At 39.5% G+C, this 17,893-nt stretch overlaps 1 protein-coding gene across 1 annotated transcript in view; it reads left to right on the top strand.

Annotated features, from left to right (window-relative positions):
• PRKCG (protein kinase C gamma) overlaps positions 1–17,893 on the top strand; it is a 106,416-nt gene that overhangs the window by 66,225 nt on the left and 22,298 nt on the right. The window contains exons 6-10 of the mRNA XM_053452474.1: positions 7,437–7,593; positions 8,951–9,085; positions 9,669–9,759; positions 12,908–12,937; positions 16,276–16,407. Coding sequence (XP_053308449.1) covers positions 7,437–7,593; positions 8,951–9,085; positions 9,669–9,759; positions 12,908–12,937; positions 16,276–16,407 — 545 coding nt within the window. The remainder of the gene's footprint in view (positions 1–7,436; positions 7,594–8,950; positions 9,086–9,668; positions 9,760–12,907; positions 12,938–16,275; positions 16,408–17,893) is intronic.

Genomic DNA, 17,893 nt, shown 5'->3' with positions numbered 1-17,893 from the left:
TTTCCCACCTAAATTATTCGGCCACATTTCCATATTACAGAAATACCCTAGATGCATAGGGTTTTTTCATGCATATGGTTTTTTTTTACAGGGCACAGGTGTATGGCATTGTGCCAATTGAAAGTACCCTCCTTTCCCCTGAACGAAAACAAAAATACATATAAAAGAAATCTAATATTCTATCCTGGTATGGTAGACCAAGAAGCAATTGTTGATGCAGAGTCCTGGCAGAAAGGGACATGAAGGGCAGTGGTACCTTTTTCTTGATTTCTGTTGAGCACCAATGGGCAGGTTTGTGCAAGCAATATGCCTGCTGATAAGACACAGGACATTTCCATCTTATACATTTGGAGTGGCATCCTCAAAGGATATCCCTCAAGATTTGTAGTTGGAATTCCAGGAAGGTGTAGGTCTTCCCAGTGCCACATCCCTTGTACAGCACGTACGTTTTGTACATGGCAACATGGGTGAGGTAGATTGCCACCTTTTTGTACCATGTCTCGGTCTTCCTCAACACCAGATACGGCTGCAGGCACAGGTCTGAAAGATCTAACCCCCATGTTTCTTTTGTATTCCATGATGCACTGAGGGTTTTTTCCTCACAGTGCCACATGCTGGAGTATGAACTAAAAATAAATAAGGAAATAAATCTGGGCTGCTATAAAAATTATCCACCCAGGGGTGGTAGCCATTATTCAAATAGGGAGATAACAAGTCCCACAGATTGTGGGCAGCTAGAGGGATAAAGGTGACTGTCCTTTCCTTCATATATTCGGAAGGTCACAGTTTATCCCATAGCATAAAACTTTACACCATACTGTGAGTGCTTTGATATACTGCTTGAAGTGCAGTTTAAGTGCAGGCTGTCCTCTTATATACACTGGCGTGACCTGTCATCTCTTCTGGCTGTAGCGCAGACTGTTTGATGCATGATACTATATACTTTATTCTGTATATTAAATTAATGCCCTCCCATAGTTTGGAATTCAATGATGCAATACATAAACAAATGTTAAAACCAGCTGATGAACATGTGAATGTCAACACGAGTGATGGAAGGGCTTTGTCATAGTAGCTAAATGAAATGCAGGCCACTGAACTTGTATGCGTAGACTCATCTGCAGTTCTTCTCTCGGAGCTCACAATTCCATACTTCCCATACATTTATATTTCATATATCAGTTAGGTGTACCTCTTATTTCCCCATTTTAACCAGGGAAAAGAAAAAATGTCGGTGCGCTAAGCTAGTCACCAGAATTAGGAATCTGCACTCACTCCCCACAGGAACTCAGGTGCTTAGCTGTGCCAGGAAGGGCCAGCTCCCCAGTAAATCAAAAATAGAAGAAGGCTCCAGGCACGCAGGGGTTCCATCAGACAGATTTATTGTAGGAAACAGACAACAACGTTTCGACCTCACAATGAGGTCTTTATCAAGTGCGCTAAGCTAGTCTCAGGCTCAAATAATACATATGTATAATATGAGGCCTACCAAACAGTGTGAGCATGCTGCAAATACAGTGTGTTGGCTGGACAATGTATACAAAAAACAAAATACTGTCTGCGCTTCTCACCCTAATAAAGTTGGCAACAAATATATAAACATAATATAAATGAGAGGTTTTGGTTATATGAATTGGCCAAAGCATAATTAAGCTCACCCGCCACGTCAAGGCACACTCTCAATAGGGTGAGAACCTACTCTCACCTCCTACGTAGTGGACACACAAAGCAGTTTATACTGCTACCAAAACCTTATTAATGTGTCGGGGGAGGTGCAATTAAACCTCCTCCCTATTAACCCCTGGACAGCAAGCTGCAACCAGACTAATGAGGAGCCAACAACCTCAAATATGTGCAAACAGGGGAAAAAAAAACGTCGGTGCGCTAAGCTAGTCTCAGGCTCAAATAATACATATGTATAATATGAGGCCTACCAAACAGTGTGAGCATGCTGCAAATACAGTGTGTTGGCTGTACAATGTATACAAAAAACAAAGAGAAGCGCAGACAGTATTTTGTTTTTTGTATACATTGCACATATTTGAGGTTGTTGGCTCCTCATTAGTCTGGTTGCACCCCATTTTAACCAGCTTACAAGCTCTCATTGAAATTTTCCTTTTGCTTCTCAGTCTCAACAGAATTCCTCTCCACTGCGCCCACAAGATGCAAAGCAGTTAGATACGCCAGTTCCCTGTCAGACTCTGGCAACAGAACATACACTTCTCATCTGCTAAAGAGAGAATGTAACAGTGACATTTAACTCTTACACCATCCATTCACCATTCCCAGATTAGCACGATGATACGGCCAATATAATAATAATATTATGGACATCAGCTGAACATTATCGTATAATCTTTGGTGAAACAGAAAACATACTGGTTTGAATGAACAATTTTGCCATTCTCACATGTCTACTTATAATTATCAAATTGCCTTCCAGAGTAGTAACCATAGTACATAATCACCCATGCTTAGCGGTGAGATATTCATAGACCACTTAGTGGTTTTATTACCTGCACAGCAGAGGATTTTAACAGCTGTGATAATACGACAATATAACTATGGTGTGCGGGTATGGTGAACATTCTCCTTGTGAGAGATAAGCCAGAATTTGCTGCATAATTTGTCCTCTGTATGTACGAGGAGAAATATTAAATGGGGTGGTGATTCTTTGGTGTTTTTTTTTTCACATAAAGAACATCTTGATACAACAAATATTAATCACATTATATCATGACATAATATTGTCATAATAATATAAATACACGGCCAGCCTTTTCATCTCAGAATACTGATGGTACTGAAAATATGGGGCAGTTCTCAATTACCGGATATGGATACCGGATACCGGATATGGTAACCATATGGGAAATAAAGAAGTCAAGTCTGTTCTCTAAGCCTTTGTCTTCTACCTTTTTAAATGTACATGTAATAGTCCTCTTTAAAACACACATAAGAGAGTTCTAACCCTGGCAACCTAGTCTACTCGTTAATTGATATTTTTTGTGTGAAGTATCAGGAAAAAAAAAAGTCTCTTCATGTCTTGTTTTTCAAGCTCCGCCGTGTGGTGTCCTTATTAATTCCTAGCACCTTAAGCTGAGATTCCCCTTAGCAACAAGCTTGCGTTAAAAATAACCGTTATGCTATACTTGAAATGATATCGTGTTGTGTGTGTGCGCATTAAAACTGCTGCTCAGTCTTTCCCCCGTGCCAGTGAACACTACTAGGCCAAGGTATGAATGTGTTTCGAAAGATCAACAGTCAAGGCAGAACTACTCCTTATTCTTGTATAATACTAGTAGCCAGCTTAGGTTTATAACTGAAATCAGTGAAAAATATATGTGAATTGTGTGGGCGCTCTTTTATAGCGTGGGCTCTATTTAATTTTTCACTTTTGGTGGAACACAAACAGAAAAGTGCAAGAACGTGAGGGTCCGGAAACAAATAAGGATCGTGAATACTTATCTCTTGAAAAGAGGTAGATATAAGATATTCATATTTTGGAGAAAAAATCAGTTTATACAAATCCGTACATCTTAGACAGCTGTAAAATCTTTTTTTTTTTTATTTATTCATGTTGAATGATAGGTAGAGAGCTAGTATTGAAAGGGTTCACAATTAATGGCAATGGAATATTAAGGTAGCCAAGGACAATTACGATAAACATCCATTTGAAGAAGCTCAAGCGGAGCGTGACGTGACGTGGGGCAAGTGAAAGGCACTTCACTGTACTACACTGCTCGCTTGATGGCGACATTTACGCACCCAGGCTTATATATAAGCAGATGTATGCCAAAACTTTTTTAGTAAAACAAGCATTTTTTTATATCTGCTCTCTTCCTTCTTTGCATTTCAGTTTTCAAGTTTGTTCCGTTGCTTCTCCGTTTCCGGACGTACAGCTGCATATTTTTTCGAGCCTGGATTTGTAAGGCTCAAATGAATGTGAGCGTGATAAATATAAGAGGATTTCAGTATATTTGGTGGATTTATCATCCCATTATATACACATATTAAGCAATATATGTTGTTTTTTCATGTTTTTTTCTTTTTTGAAATAGATTTTTTCTGAAATATGAATACCTTATAAATGCATCTCTCTTCAACTAAATTAATTATCACTGCGCACATTACATTTTTTTGTACTTATAACTGAAATCAATTTGTACCAATTCACTGAATTTTTATCTCGACCCATAGAAATGTTACAGCAGAGAAGAACCATCTGGTCTGCCTATTTTTTCATGATGTAAAAACATCAACTCTTACTTAAACCTTGGTGTTATGTACAGGATAGCCTTATACATATCACATACAAACATGAATACTCTAACTAAATTGACTAGGTAAGGAGAGTTTATGCTCTGTTCCCAAGGCCAGATTAAGGAGATATGGATCCTGGAGCACAGGAAGGGCCATTTCTCTGGATTTCCTGCCTTTAGGAAGCTCTTTCTCCCCCTATTTGTCTTCTGTTCTATACTTTCCTCCCTCTTACGCGATTCATTTTGCCATCTCTCTATTTTGCACCTCACTTAGTGACATCTTTTCCTCACTTTTTATATCTTTACCTTTTTTCTTTTATCTTGCTTGTCTGGTTATACATTGTTCCTCCTCTTTAACTTTTATTATGTAACCCCCACACATACATACTGTCACGAACTGGGTCCATACAGACGACTGTAATGACCCAGAGCGCCCAAAGATTGTGTGCAGGAGTTACTGTGCAGTAGTGGAGTTGGACAGGGCCTAGTGCAGGGCAACAGCACTCTCCCGGTGGGCATCTACGGTTGTGCAGCCACATACCAACGCCCTGACATAGCAGCGGATGATGACAGAACAGAGCAGAACTTGGAGATATCCTGCAGGTACCCTGAAGCAGGCATGAGACATAACACTAGAATCATGTGCAGGATGCTGCAGGCTGGGAGTATGGAAGCTAAGCAGAGTGACATCAGAAACATAGCGAGCAAGGGACAGGGAGACCAAGCAAGAAACATAACCAGACAAGACCTACATAATACAGGGCACAACAGGGGACAAGACAAGGAATACTCAAGATCCGACATGGACAGAACAGGACACCCCTCTACCGGGTATACAAGACACCCCTTTACCAGGGATACAAGACAGGACACCCCTCTACCGGGGATACAAGACAGGACTCCCCTCTACCGGGAATACAAGACAAGACACCCCTCTACCGGGGATACGAGACACCCCTCTACCAGGGATACAAGACAGGACACCCCTCTACCGGGGATTCAGGACATCACAGACTGACACACATAAATACAGGAACTAGCCTAGGACTATAAGATAACAATTGGAGATTCCGTCACATCTTATGGCCATAGTATGCTAAACCGTGCCTACGGAAGTACTAATAAACTGAACATTGAATCTATACACAAAACCAAGAAGGACATACCTTTAGACTGCTGACTGAGACAAACAGAACAAACGCGTGGGGCACACCATATAAAGGAAACAGAGCTGAAGCAACGAGCAAGACTGGAATCAAGGAATCAGAGGTGCAGGACAGAACATACAGAAATCCAGAAATGGACCCCAGCAAAACATGGGAACTGAGGCAAGGCAGGGAAAAACAGAGATATGCAGCTCCGCATCCTGGGTGGCCCCTGACACATACACACACACGAAAGCACACATATACACACACACACAGGCCATGTTTTCCAGGAAGCATATCATTTTTACATATTGCTGACCAGCCCAGATATGGGGAATGCATAGAATGCATAGACTTATGGAGGGGAACCAGTTAGTCACTTATACACAAGACCCAAATCCTCCGGGTTGTGGGAGTGGGGGTCTTGACACGCGCCCATTTTATCCTTTCTCTGAGGTCAGAGGGCAGTCCTGGCCCAGAGGTTCCCAGGTATGCTTATACATCCCCCATAGTACAGGGCGGCATTTTATCTGGGCTTTTCAGCAATATGTCAAAATTAAATGCGTCCAGGAAAACATGGATGATGTGCTGACCCTTATACATATACACAGTATTTACCTCATTATCCACTTTCCTCCTGTAAGCTCCTTGTAGTCTAAACCACCCTCACTGACACTCACTTCCCAAAAAGGACCTTATCTGATCACTGTTTTGTGGAAAAGAAATGCTGCAGGGCCCTCAGAGTTCTGGGACCCTGGAACAATGAGCTCTGCTATTAATCCAGCCCTGTCTATTCCCAGTGAGAAAATGCTATTCTACTTATCTACCACCATCTTAGTGAGACCCTCTAGTTTTTCTAGCCTTGCCTCCAGTTGAAGCCCCCACCAGAAGAGGGAGAACTCCAGATAGCCCACACTGGGAAGTTATGCAGATATGTCCTAAAAATACATCTCATAAAACATTTTGGAACTAAGGGGTTAGTGAGAAATACCGTATTGGCTCGAATATAGGCCGCACTTTTTTCCCCCACTTTAAGTTTTTAAAGTGGGGGTGCGGCCTATATTCGGGGTCTAGCGCCCGACGCCCGGGACATGCAGTCCCGGGCGCCGGGCAGGCAGCGGGGTTAAGATACAGATCCCCCGCAGCGGTGCAGGGGACCTGCATCCTTCTCCCCGATACGCTCAGACAGCCTCCCCTGCCAGCACTTCCCACGGGGGGGGGTGCCGGCACGGGAGGTTATCTAAGCGTTTTACCTCTGCCCACCCCCGACTTACCGGAGCAGACTCCCGGGTGTCTTGCGGGGCCGGCGGGAGACATTTACGCAATACGCAAATGCAACTTCCGGTAACGGTACCGGAAGTTGCATACGCGTATTGCGTAGATGTCCCTCGCCGGCCCTGAAGACACCCGGGAGTCTGCTCCGGTAAGTCGAGGAGGGGGGGCAGAGGAGGACAGCGGCAGCGTATCGCGGGGAGGGAGGACAGCGGATCTCGGGGAGGGAGGACAGCGGATCTCGGGGAGGGAGGGCAGCGGATCTCGGGGAGGGAGGGCAGCGGATCTCGGGGAGGGAGGGCAGCGGATCTCGGGGAGGGAGCGCAGCGTATCGCGGGGAGGGAGGACAGTGGCAGCATATCTCGGGGAGGGAGGACAGTGGCAGCATATCTCGGGGAGGGAGGACAGTGGCAGCATATCTCGGGGAGGGAGGACAGTGGCAGCATATCTCGGGGGGGAGGACAGTGGCAGCATATCTCGGGGGGGAGGACAGTGGCAGCATGTTTTTTTTGGTGCTTTTTTAAAGAAAAAAAATTTTCTTTAAAAAAGCACCAAACTTTTAGGGTGCGGCCTATATACGGGGGCGGCCTATATCCGAGCCAATACGGTAGATCAATGATTTAATCAACTTAAATTTATAATTCTGGAAAATGCATAAGGCTTTTGCTGGATACGGTCATGCATTAATCTTACATTGTTACAGCCTATGTATTGTAAACCACGTAACCATTTGTTTATTGTTATTTATTTTAAGTTGGTGAAGCTCGAAACCTCATCCCAATGGACCCAAATGGTTTGTCAGACCCTTACGTAAAACTGAAGCTAATACCAGACCCAAAGAATCTGACTAAACAGAAAACAAGGACTGTCAAGTCTACTCTTAATCCAATCTGGAACGAGGCCTTTCTATTGTAAGTCAATATTCCATTAGATATGTTATCGAGGGGTCTTTTATAGTCAATTATGATTTCAGGTACACAAGCCTCCAAAAAAACTACAGCAAATGAGGATAGTGTGGTTGAAACATAGCAGGAATGTATTTCACCTTTTAATATTGAATGCTCTTATATATACGTTTACGCAGGCATCAGGTTTTAAATGGTTTTGGAGAAGATTAAATGACAGAATACTTTGTTACACACTGCATTATTTGAAAACAATGTATATCATATCATGCCTGGATATCATGTTCTTCTGCTCCAGGTTAGATGTTGTATAAGTGCTGCTATAGAGATCTGTACAATATAAGCGGCTGCTGTGCACTAAGGAGGCCAATACCCCAATAGAGCGATGAGCTACTAATAAGACAGCCTAGAAGTTGCTGCCCCCAGACCTGCTGCCCTGGGCTACTGCATATGCCTGCTACAACCAAGTACAGTTTTGGCATTTCATGAGCCATGGCGTCCCACCAACATATAGCTGTTTCGATCTTGTTCAATTTTATCAGTGCAGTACAGCACAATTTAATTTAAAATTATTATTATTATTTAATTAAAATATTTATTTTGCTGCCTGTCCTCTGTAAGGTCAAAAGCTCATGCCCGTGTTTTACAGACAACGCGTACGCTGAATCTGTGGCTTGCTGATGATCTCAGATTTACACACATGAACATGTTTCATGCATTTTCATTTCTCTTAGTGAAACAGTTCAGGCTATGGTATGGAACTATAAATGTTTCCATGTATAAGACAACAAACTTAATTCAAGGTAGCAGTCAACATTCATTCATGGTTATTATATGTTTCTCTAAGGTTTTAACTCAAATTTATACAATCTTAAAAGATATCCCCCTGTCTTGTAAGAGTATTATTACATTCCACTTAGAATACAATGGGGCGAACTTCATCATTCCAATAGTACCACTTCAGTTTTTGTAAAGAAACCTTGAAACAGCTGGTTAGAGGTTCCAGTGAGCAAGGCAGCGGCATATTCTAGTGAGCCTAGGGTGACCCCTGAACCGTTTCACTAGGAGGCTATCACTATGTTGGGCCTTCAGCCACTCTTGAGTACCACAGCCCTTGATGGGCTAGTTAAATCCAGCCACGTTATACTGTAGACGTCTGTGCAGACCTTAATAGTAGCCATACAACACCGCTTAGTTCATATAATGTCGAAATTAAGTATCACAAATATTTCATTATTGTAAAAAATTATATTTCTTAAATATTTTTGATAAATCAATAGTATCCTTGCTACATAGGTAATCATAATGTAAATGTCTTAAATGGTTCTTGCTTTCAATTTGTGTTTTACTTTGGTCTATTAAGCTCTCTAAAGCAAGGAGATGGGGACAGACGGCTCTCTGTAGAAGTTTGGGACTGGGATCGTACCTCACGAAATGACTTCATGGGCTCCATGTCATTTGGAGTGTCAGAAATAATGAAAAATGCTGTGGATGGCTGGTAATTGTTTTTTTTTATGTGAATTACATCACTAAACCTTTTATGGTGCCTACATTGTCAACTTGCTGTCTGAACAATTACTGGTTACTAATTAATAACGACTTACGGCTCAAATGCTATTACACAGATGCCACTAAAAAGATGGTACATTGCACATTGTAAGGAACGTCAGTCACAAATTACCTAATTTCTTCTGCAAGCACCTACCTTATTTTCCTTTTTCTTATCTTTCTTTCTCTTGTTTTTTTTTTCTTATCTTTGTTCATTTGGTGTTACCGTTTTTTCCAATTTATTTTATTCAACTGCGTATTTTAATTGATTTGATCATTTCCATTTATTACTTTTGTGTTCATTTTTCTCTCGTTGTTACTTTCCTTTTTCTATTTATCTTGTGTGTACTTTATACTTCTGCCATGGCTATGACTTTTTTCTGCCAATTTACATTTTGCTGCTGTCGTTATGTCTTGTTCTTTTGGTTTACTGCTTCATACTTCTCCCGCCACCTTGTATATTGTTTCCTACTTTGTCACTCTCCTCCTCCGTTCTTCGGTCCCGGTTTTCTGTCTACCCATGTCTCTCTCAGGTACAAGTTACTGAATCAAGAGGAAGGAGAGTATTACAATGTCCCTGTGGCTGATGATGCAGATGACTTTGGACTTCGTCAAAAGTTTGAGGTACAGGTCTTGCCCAAGAAAAGGACCTTGTGACGGGTTCTACAGTCCTTAGAATGCATCACAAAAACAATATTTCCCCTGACATTGACCACAGGAAACCTTACTTTGAAAATAACTTATTTGCATTACAGAAAATTGTATTAAATGATGCTAATCCTAAATGCAACTAAAACAAAAAAATACAACAAAAGAAAAATTTAAATAAGTTACATTTTTTTAATGTTTTATTACAAAACAGGCCACTAGAATACCAGGATTTACTCCTGAGAAAAACATGCTTAGTGTTTAGGGAGTCTTTCTGTGAGGAGTCTTCAAATAATCTAATTTAGCCGTATGATGTCATAATATATAGCAAAGTCACACTAGTTGGACACAAGTCTAACTCACAAATTCACGCCAACCTGCAGCATCACTCACACCAGCAGCCCCCAGAGTTAGGAGCTTGTATTGCATTTTTGTTGACTTTAGTGGCTCAATAAACTTGAATAAGTTCCATAGACTTGAATGAAGCCCTTTATAGTCATTGGAGATCCAGCTTCTAACAATGAGATCCGCTGGTGCACAGAAGTATATAAGAACACTCTTGTGCAGCCATTTTAGAAGACAGTGCCTTTGGGCGAAGATGGATTATTTCCCTATACGTTTTCGTGGACTAAACTATACAGTATATTGAAAAGCTTCTGCTGCAAGAAGAGTTTTGGCTGGCCCTGTATAAAGCATAGTTAAATCAGTGAGATTTCTTAAACCTCCGCATCCTTTGATTTATGCATTAAACAGGGCCATCTTTGCTGGAGAAATTTACCAATGTTGGTCATTCATAATAAATAGTGAAGTGAGGGGTTTGAAGCCACAGCTCTTCTGCCTGATGAATAAACCGTTGTTTTAGAATTTGCTATTAAGCCATTCTTCTGTGTTTTTTTTTTCACGTTTAATGGTATTCTGGTGAATGTGAAATTCCATTGTACTAGTTTTAGGGATTACCAAATTATTTTTTATTCAGTTGATCCCATGAATCTAATTATATGAATCTCCAACTAGTATTATTGAGGTAAACAATTTTTTACTATTTCTGGTTAATATATAAAAAGTGGTGATACAAAGTGTCTTCACTATGGTGATAAAACCTTTTCAAGCGTTGCACCACAATCAAATTTTTTTCATAAATAGCCCCCCATGTATCTCAATGTGGGTTCCTAGCTAAAGAAAAACTAAGACAAAATATGGAACTTTCTACTTAAAGGAATTTGAAAATGTACTCATTATTCAAAATTACACTAATATGCACTCTTTACTTTATTATATTTAATTCCTAAACTGCAAGTGTTTGACAAACTAGTTAATTCCTAATTTTTAATTATAGGAATATAAAAAATGAGATATAAAACTAACATATGCCACCAATAATATCATACATTTTAAAAGAAACACACACTTGCTTTTCTTCACATGTATTTACGAAAAATGTTTATACACATGTAATAACTTAGTTTAACCATATACTATCAACTGGGTTGAAAACAACCCAGCTGCAATTCGAGTATTTCCAAGTTGAACATAGATAACAATGAGCGCACGTAGGCAACATACGACCCAACAGGGGTTGTTTGATTTCTCTCATGATGCTTAGTTGGCGTTTTAGCTTCACAGTACATGTATTTCAACAACTTTGGGGCAAGGCGTTATCCTTATTATTAATTATTGTTTTATATAGCGCCATCAAAATCCATAGCGCTGTACAATGGGTGGACAGGACACAACAAGTAGTATGTAACATAACAATTTGAGAAGGGCCCTGCTCAAGCTTACGCTCTTATGCTCACATTGCTCGTCGTCACAAAAGACAACAAAAGGCCTCTTACAGAACAATAAAATTTGTAATTTTTAAATAACGTACATTGACTTCAATTGAAACATTTGCTTATATAAGTGTTGCCCGGTGTGTAGTATATGTAGGCATTCCTAACTACTATCTTTTTAGTTCTTTAAAAAAATGTCTCATTAAATTATGAAATTACATGACAGAGAGAGCAGTCATGTGTTGTTGTAATCAACTATATCAAAAGTGTACACAACTCAAGCAGCCTTTACATACCGTATATTGTGTTTGCAAGAGTTAAAAATCTGTCTGCAGTGTGTTAGACTATTCCAGGATTAAAACCACATTGTCGCTTTTTAATTTTTAAATGCCATTTCTAACTTTTTTCATAATTTCTTCTGTATGAGAAAGGGGCACCTTTCTTATTGTGTGGGTTAGTGATCTCCTACTGTAGAGTTCCTGTCTGCTGGGAAAGATTTATGCTGAAAAGAAACTAGAATAAATTTAAATAGCATCCATATCCCATCATACCCAAATCTACTGGGGTTAAAGCTAAAATTGACCAGACCTGACTACGTTATTACCTATTATATAATAATTATAAGACGTACAAATACATTTAGTTCCCTGCCTATTCGGTTCAGTTAAAACATTTTTTGCCCAGTGCTCACATTCACTCTCTCACACTCATTCTTGCTCACTTTCTCTCTTACGATCTCCAAATATTTCTGTACATTTTCTGCCGACCAGTTCTGCATCTTCTCCCTCTTCTTCTATCTTCTATGTATACATATAGGATGTGCTGAAGGAGTACCTTAGGACTGACTTTAGAAACCTATGCACTTATTCTTCAGGCAAGAAAAAGGGGCAAGGTTTTTAATTTAGTTGTGTATTTGCTTACTTTATGAAACTGAACCTGCAATTAGTATTCTTTAAATTTTTAGCATTGAATAATGCTCTGTATAAATTATCAGTTTAGTGGAATTTTATCACCTTCTTCAATGTTTTAAATTGAAGACAAACTTTTATTTGTAAGAAAAATATTTACTATTACAATTGTCTATTGCCTGGTAAAAAGAAATAATATTTTTTTATTCTACTGTTGTATGTATTTAATTAACATATGCGTGTGTTTCCTTAGCTTTCATTTCTATTCAACTTTTGCAAACAAATGATATAACCCTTTTACATTGTATTTGAATTTTCACCACATTGTGTAATCCCTTTATTTGCTCTAGAACTCACTATTCTAGATTTTTTTTTCCTTATTTCTCCTCGGTTCATAATATTTCCTGTCATTCGTACACATTTTGATTTTCCTCTTTATTTCAGGCATGCAATTTCCCACTTGAACTTTATGAGGTAATTTTCAGTGTTACTTGTTGTGAATACGTAAAGTCCCATGTGTCAGTCTGTTACCTGTCAAAAAAATGTGTTTTTGTTCATCTGTCTAATATAATAAAAGCTAAATTTACATTTCATGAACATGCACAGTATGTACAATTTAGTGAAAAAACAATTTATATACAGTGCATCTTATTTTAAATAGACATGTTTTTATTGAAACTGGAATTAAGTTTAGTGGTTTTGAGTACTCTATAATAAACTAGAAGGATATACAGACATAAAATGATTATCATGGAGAGGTTTGTGATGCCTGTTACTCCTTGGAAAATAACCATTGTTAAGCATTCAGGACAGGATTTATATTTGGCTTGGCACATTAAGGTCAGCAGCCGATAAAATTACATACATGTGGCTGCTTGCTGGATGTACACAGCCACGAGCTAAGCTCATAGAGTTGCGGTGTGCAGCCAGGTGTATCCAGCTGGTAGCAGCGTACTAAAAGATGACATCTACAACATGAGTGGCAATAAAAGGTACATGGGGGGCAACATTGGTCATAGGCCCAACAGACATTTACTTAGCTTCAAGTTTTATCTACCAAGTTAGGAACTTTTAGTTAGGAACCTGAGGAAGTTCCAAGGTAATCCGAGCCAGTGACACCAAACTCATTATTTAGTGAATAGACTCTTATTAGTTGTAAGGTAAGCATAGCTGAGTCAAAACTTGGAACCTGCTTTCCCAGGAATGTATTTGATATAGGGGCCAAATTAATTTATATAGTTGAGTGCAGTTCGGCTGGTGAAAACGGCTGTGAATGGATGATTAGAATGATTTTCACAAAGATACAGAGTATTCTTTATTTATTAATACAATAAACATTTCTACAAAAGTCCATAGAGTGGTAGGGCAACTGCAATTTTCCTGTATCTCCAACTAGCCAAGAACAAGGGGATTTCCTATGCAACGTTAAAGTACATTTTCAGCTTGGAAACATCAAAATGTTCAGAAAAGCATGTCTTGTATTCGTATACCCAGCTTTATTGATCTCTGTTTCTTGCTGCCATCTAGTGGCAAATGCTCAGTATTGCCTCTGTTTTATACTCCCTTTAAACTATGACAAGTTTAAATTACAAGGCCCATGAATCTCAATATAAATATACATTTATACAAAGCTCTAGTTACCTATTTTGCCTTCCAGGTTCAGGTTCTTTGAAATCAGGATTTTAAAACAATTCGCAAATCTACAACTAGTTTAATATGCAATGCATTTTCTGTCTCAGTGGATGGTTAAAAAGGCGATAAGAGACCTGGTTACTAAACTGTATGTTTGTAAGCCAGTTGCCATGTACTAAAACATTTCATAGTTAAAGTTGTCTTTTCCCTGATTTAACAATGCAACATGAGGAGCCAACTCACCTCCTCTTAGAAATGAGCTCACCAGGGTTGGTCCTTCGGGACGCATAATAAAGTAAGTTGGTTGAAAAGCCTCATCTCACCTGCAAGCTCACCGTTCAAGGAAGAAAACCTTTCACAGTAAATAAAAATGTGCATATTTTTTTAGTGTGTGTGCCAAAAACAAGAATTGTTAGTGGGAAAGCTATGCTACCCTTTTGGTTTCCTACCACCCCTTGAAGACTTCAGTTATTCCACTCTTTGGAAGGTGCCAAGAAGATACGTCCCTTCCACAATCATTTTGGTCAGAGAGGGAGGAAAAGTTAGATATCAGCCCCAGAAGATGAAGACTTGGGATCTGGTGATCCACTGTGGCTTCTCATGGGTTCTTTGTTTCTAAGCAAGAAATTGAAACACTTGTACCTTGGGCTTCAAAAAGAAAAAAAAGTTCAGTCGATAAAGAGGTGCATGGGCTTCAAAAAGAAAAAAGTTCAGTGGATAAAGAGGTGCATACTTTATGCCTCCGGCAGTTCAACCAAAATTCCCTCAAATGACCTAAATTTTAAATGTGAGAGTATATCGATTTTCAGATACCTTGCTGAAATGCTGTTTAAGTCTCGAAAATAATCATAACTGAGCAATAACATATTTCGCTCTTTGCCCATGTTCTTTTAAATATGTTTCCATCTGTTATCTCCGTCACTTGTTTGGGGGGGGTTCCTGGAATAAGCATTTTGAATTTCTTCCCAAAAGCACAGCAGTCGTGACAAGACAGACCGCCTAATCTTCATGAACAAATTTATCATTTTTTTTTTATGCTGCTCTTCTGTTATCAGTTACATCTTTTCCTCCCCATAAATCAGCTTCTGTTGCTAAGCAACATTCAGCCTCCAGCATAGAAACAGACTTCACATACAGTGCTGAGGAGATAAAATAAATACAGGAAAAAGGGTTACGCAATCCTGTAATTGCCTTTCAATGCGGTGTAATCACTATATGCATCTCTGATTTAGGTTGTATCTCCCCCACCCAAGGTTCCTGCAGTATGAAGCGCTGTCAGGTTACAAGTCGTTACATAACATTGTTGAACAGTACTAAACTACCGTATGTATGCAGGGCTGGTGCAAGGATTTTTGCCACCCTAGGCAAAACATAATTTTGCCGCCCCCTGGTTCCACCCCCCACAAGCCCCTCCCATAAGGTCCTCCTTACTGGCTGACTCGCTCTCACTCCTCCCATTAAGTGACCGCGAGCCATGCTTCTAATGAATGACCGTGGCCGGCGGGTGCCTACTATGCCTATAGGTGGCGCCGGCCCTGTATGTATGTATGTAGGTATGCATGCATATGTTGTATGGCATCTTTCCTTCTTCTTGCGCTATGGTCACTACTTGCAGATTTATGATCCACTAATACAAACCCATAGGTCATGTTTAATATTTTAATAATGTGTGCTCCAAGCGAGGACCAGTAACCAAATAATGTTTGAGGTTTTTACAGTAGGAGAAATGGGCAGACTAGATGTCCCAAATGGTGTCAAATTCTATGTGTCTACCTAGTCACACATGTATTGTAAGACTACATACACAATAAATATTTGATTTTCATAAAAAGCCTATATTATATCTTCAAAAGGCATATCATTTAGGAGGCCTCAGCATCATTAAATTAGTTCAATACAGAGAAAGTACAGCTTAGGTTTGGGTGACCCTAAGAAACTTGCAGTTCCTTCTACGATGCAGCTAAAAGACTAAAAAATGGCTTAACATCATTAAAGTTTCAGGTAAGTATGTAATGTTACTAAGTGTTTTAAACAAACATCTCCTTGTTTACCATGGTATGTGGTTTTATTCTGACTGTTTTGTCATGTCCGGGTGTCATGTCATGTCCAAATGTTCCAGCTAACATGTTAATGGAATTAGGGTTTATTTGACTTATTTCTTTACTGTTCTTACTCTGCAGAAAGTAAGACGAGGACCTGTTCCAAGTCCAAGTCCCACAGATTCTAAACGAGTTAGCTTTTTTGGTACCAGCCGCTTCCACATCTCTGATTTTAATTTCCTCATGGTGCTCGGCAAAGGAAGCTTTGGAAAGGTGAGGAAGGAAGTGATGGGTGGGAAATCTTGAAAAATAAGGCTGCAACTGAACCTTTTGGGAAGCCAATGGATTGAACGTCAATTAATGTAGCATTAATAATGTAGTAAAATGCAATGGTACATAATAACGAGTCTACAATTTTTTTTAAAACATATTAACTAATGGGAATTAGATCATAGCTTAGTAAGATTGTCTTTTCCAATGTGGGTGTTTAATGTGAGTTCTGGTTGGGACATCGTAGACCTTTAAATAAAGATCACCAATCATTTAAAAAGTGTCATATGTTAAAAGAAAGATGTGCTATTTGCAGGAGTTTATATAGGTTATATAGGAAGGTTGCAAGTTTTCCATTCCAATTAGCTGTAACAAGCATGTCTTGTGGCAGCTGGCATGTTCCAGTATTATTTTTTTGTTTTCCTTCAATCTAGGTGGTGGTAAAAATGCTGGCTATTGGTGCTGAGCGCCGGGATAAGACTTCACATCCTGGTGCTCAGCACTAGAGCCGTGTGCACCACGATGTAGCACTGAATTCTCTTACCACAGGACTTAAAAAGGGCGAGAGATGAGGAGAAAGGGGAAATATAGGTAGTGAGGAGAGATATCAAGAAAATGGAGAGATAAAGAGAAAAGGGGAGTGATAGAGAGAAGGGGAGATAATGAGAGAGAGGAAAGGGAGAGATAATGAGAAATATGATAGAAGGGAAAAAGGGGAGATATAATGAATAAGAGGATAGGGAGAAAGAAGAGAGAAAATGAGAACAAGGGAGAGATAAAGAGAAATAGGAGAGATGAGATTAAAAATACTGTTTGATTTAATTTATTTGCATAACCTTGCGGCAGACATAATAACTTTTATTTTGAACTAGCCCATTGAGCATCAGGATACCAGGGTTCCTGATCACTCAAAAGGGCAATCTGCCTCCCAGTTTGGCAGCTGTCATCCCCTTGGACCTGCCTAGTCGGCCTATGTCACTGAGTATCATGACGTCATAAACAGTATAACACACTCTATGTTCATGTTATGTAATAAAGTATGGAAGAGGTTAAACCGATATTCCAGTATTCATCCAAGGGCGACATGTGACATGGCACGGTGTCATGTGGGTTATATGCAGCTGAAACAACTTTAAGCCCTTCTGTTGTCTGTAATTCATGCCACTGTGGTCTTAACACATCTACCACAAGGTCGTATGTTGAAGTCAACATAATAGCCAAGACAGCATTCTACATATTTAACACCTATGAAGAATGGGAATGCCATTCTTTCTTATGCAACAGAGAGATTTCCACATACTAGAAGTGACATGTAGAGAATGTGTGACATTTTAGAAGCTATCACGGAGGAATGCATGATCTAATTACGGTACATACCTATAGTTCAAATTTCATATTGTGATTGAAATGTTGTGACTGTTTTGTAGCTGTCAGGGAATCTTTGCACCTTCGGTGTCTACAAATCATAATATTCAGTGATATGCAACAA

Source organism: Spea bombifrons, chromosome 12 (genome assembly GCF_027358695.1).
Source record: "Spea bombifrons isolate aSpeBom1 chromosome 12, aSpeBom1.2.pri, whole genome shotgun sequence".
NCBI classification, from domain to species: domain Eukaryota; kingdom Metazoa; phylum Chordata; class Amphibia; order Anura; family Pelobatidae; genus Spea; species Spea bombifrons.
This window is presented reverse-complemented; position numbering and strand designations above follow the sequence as displayed.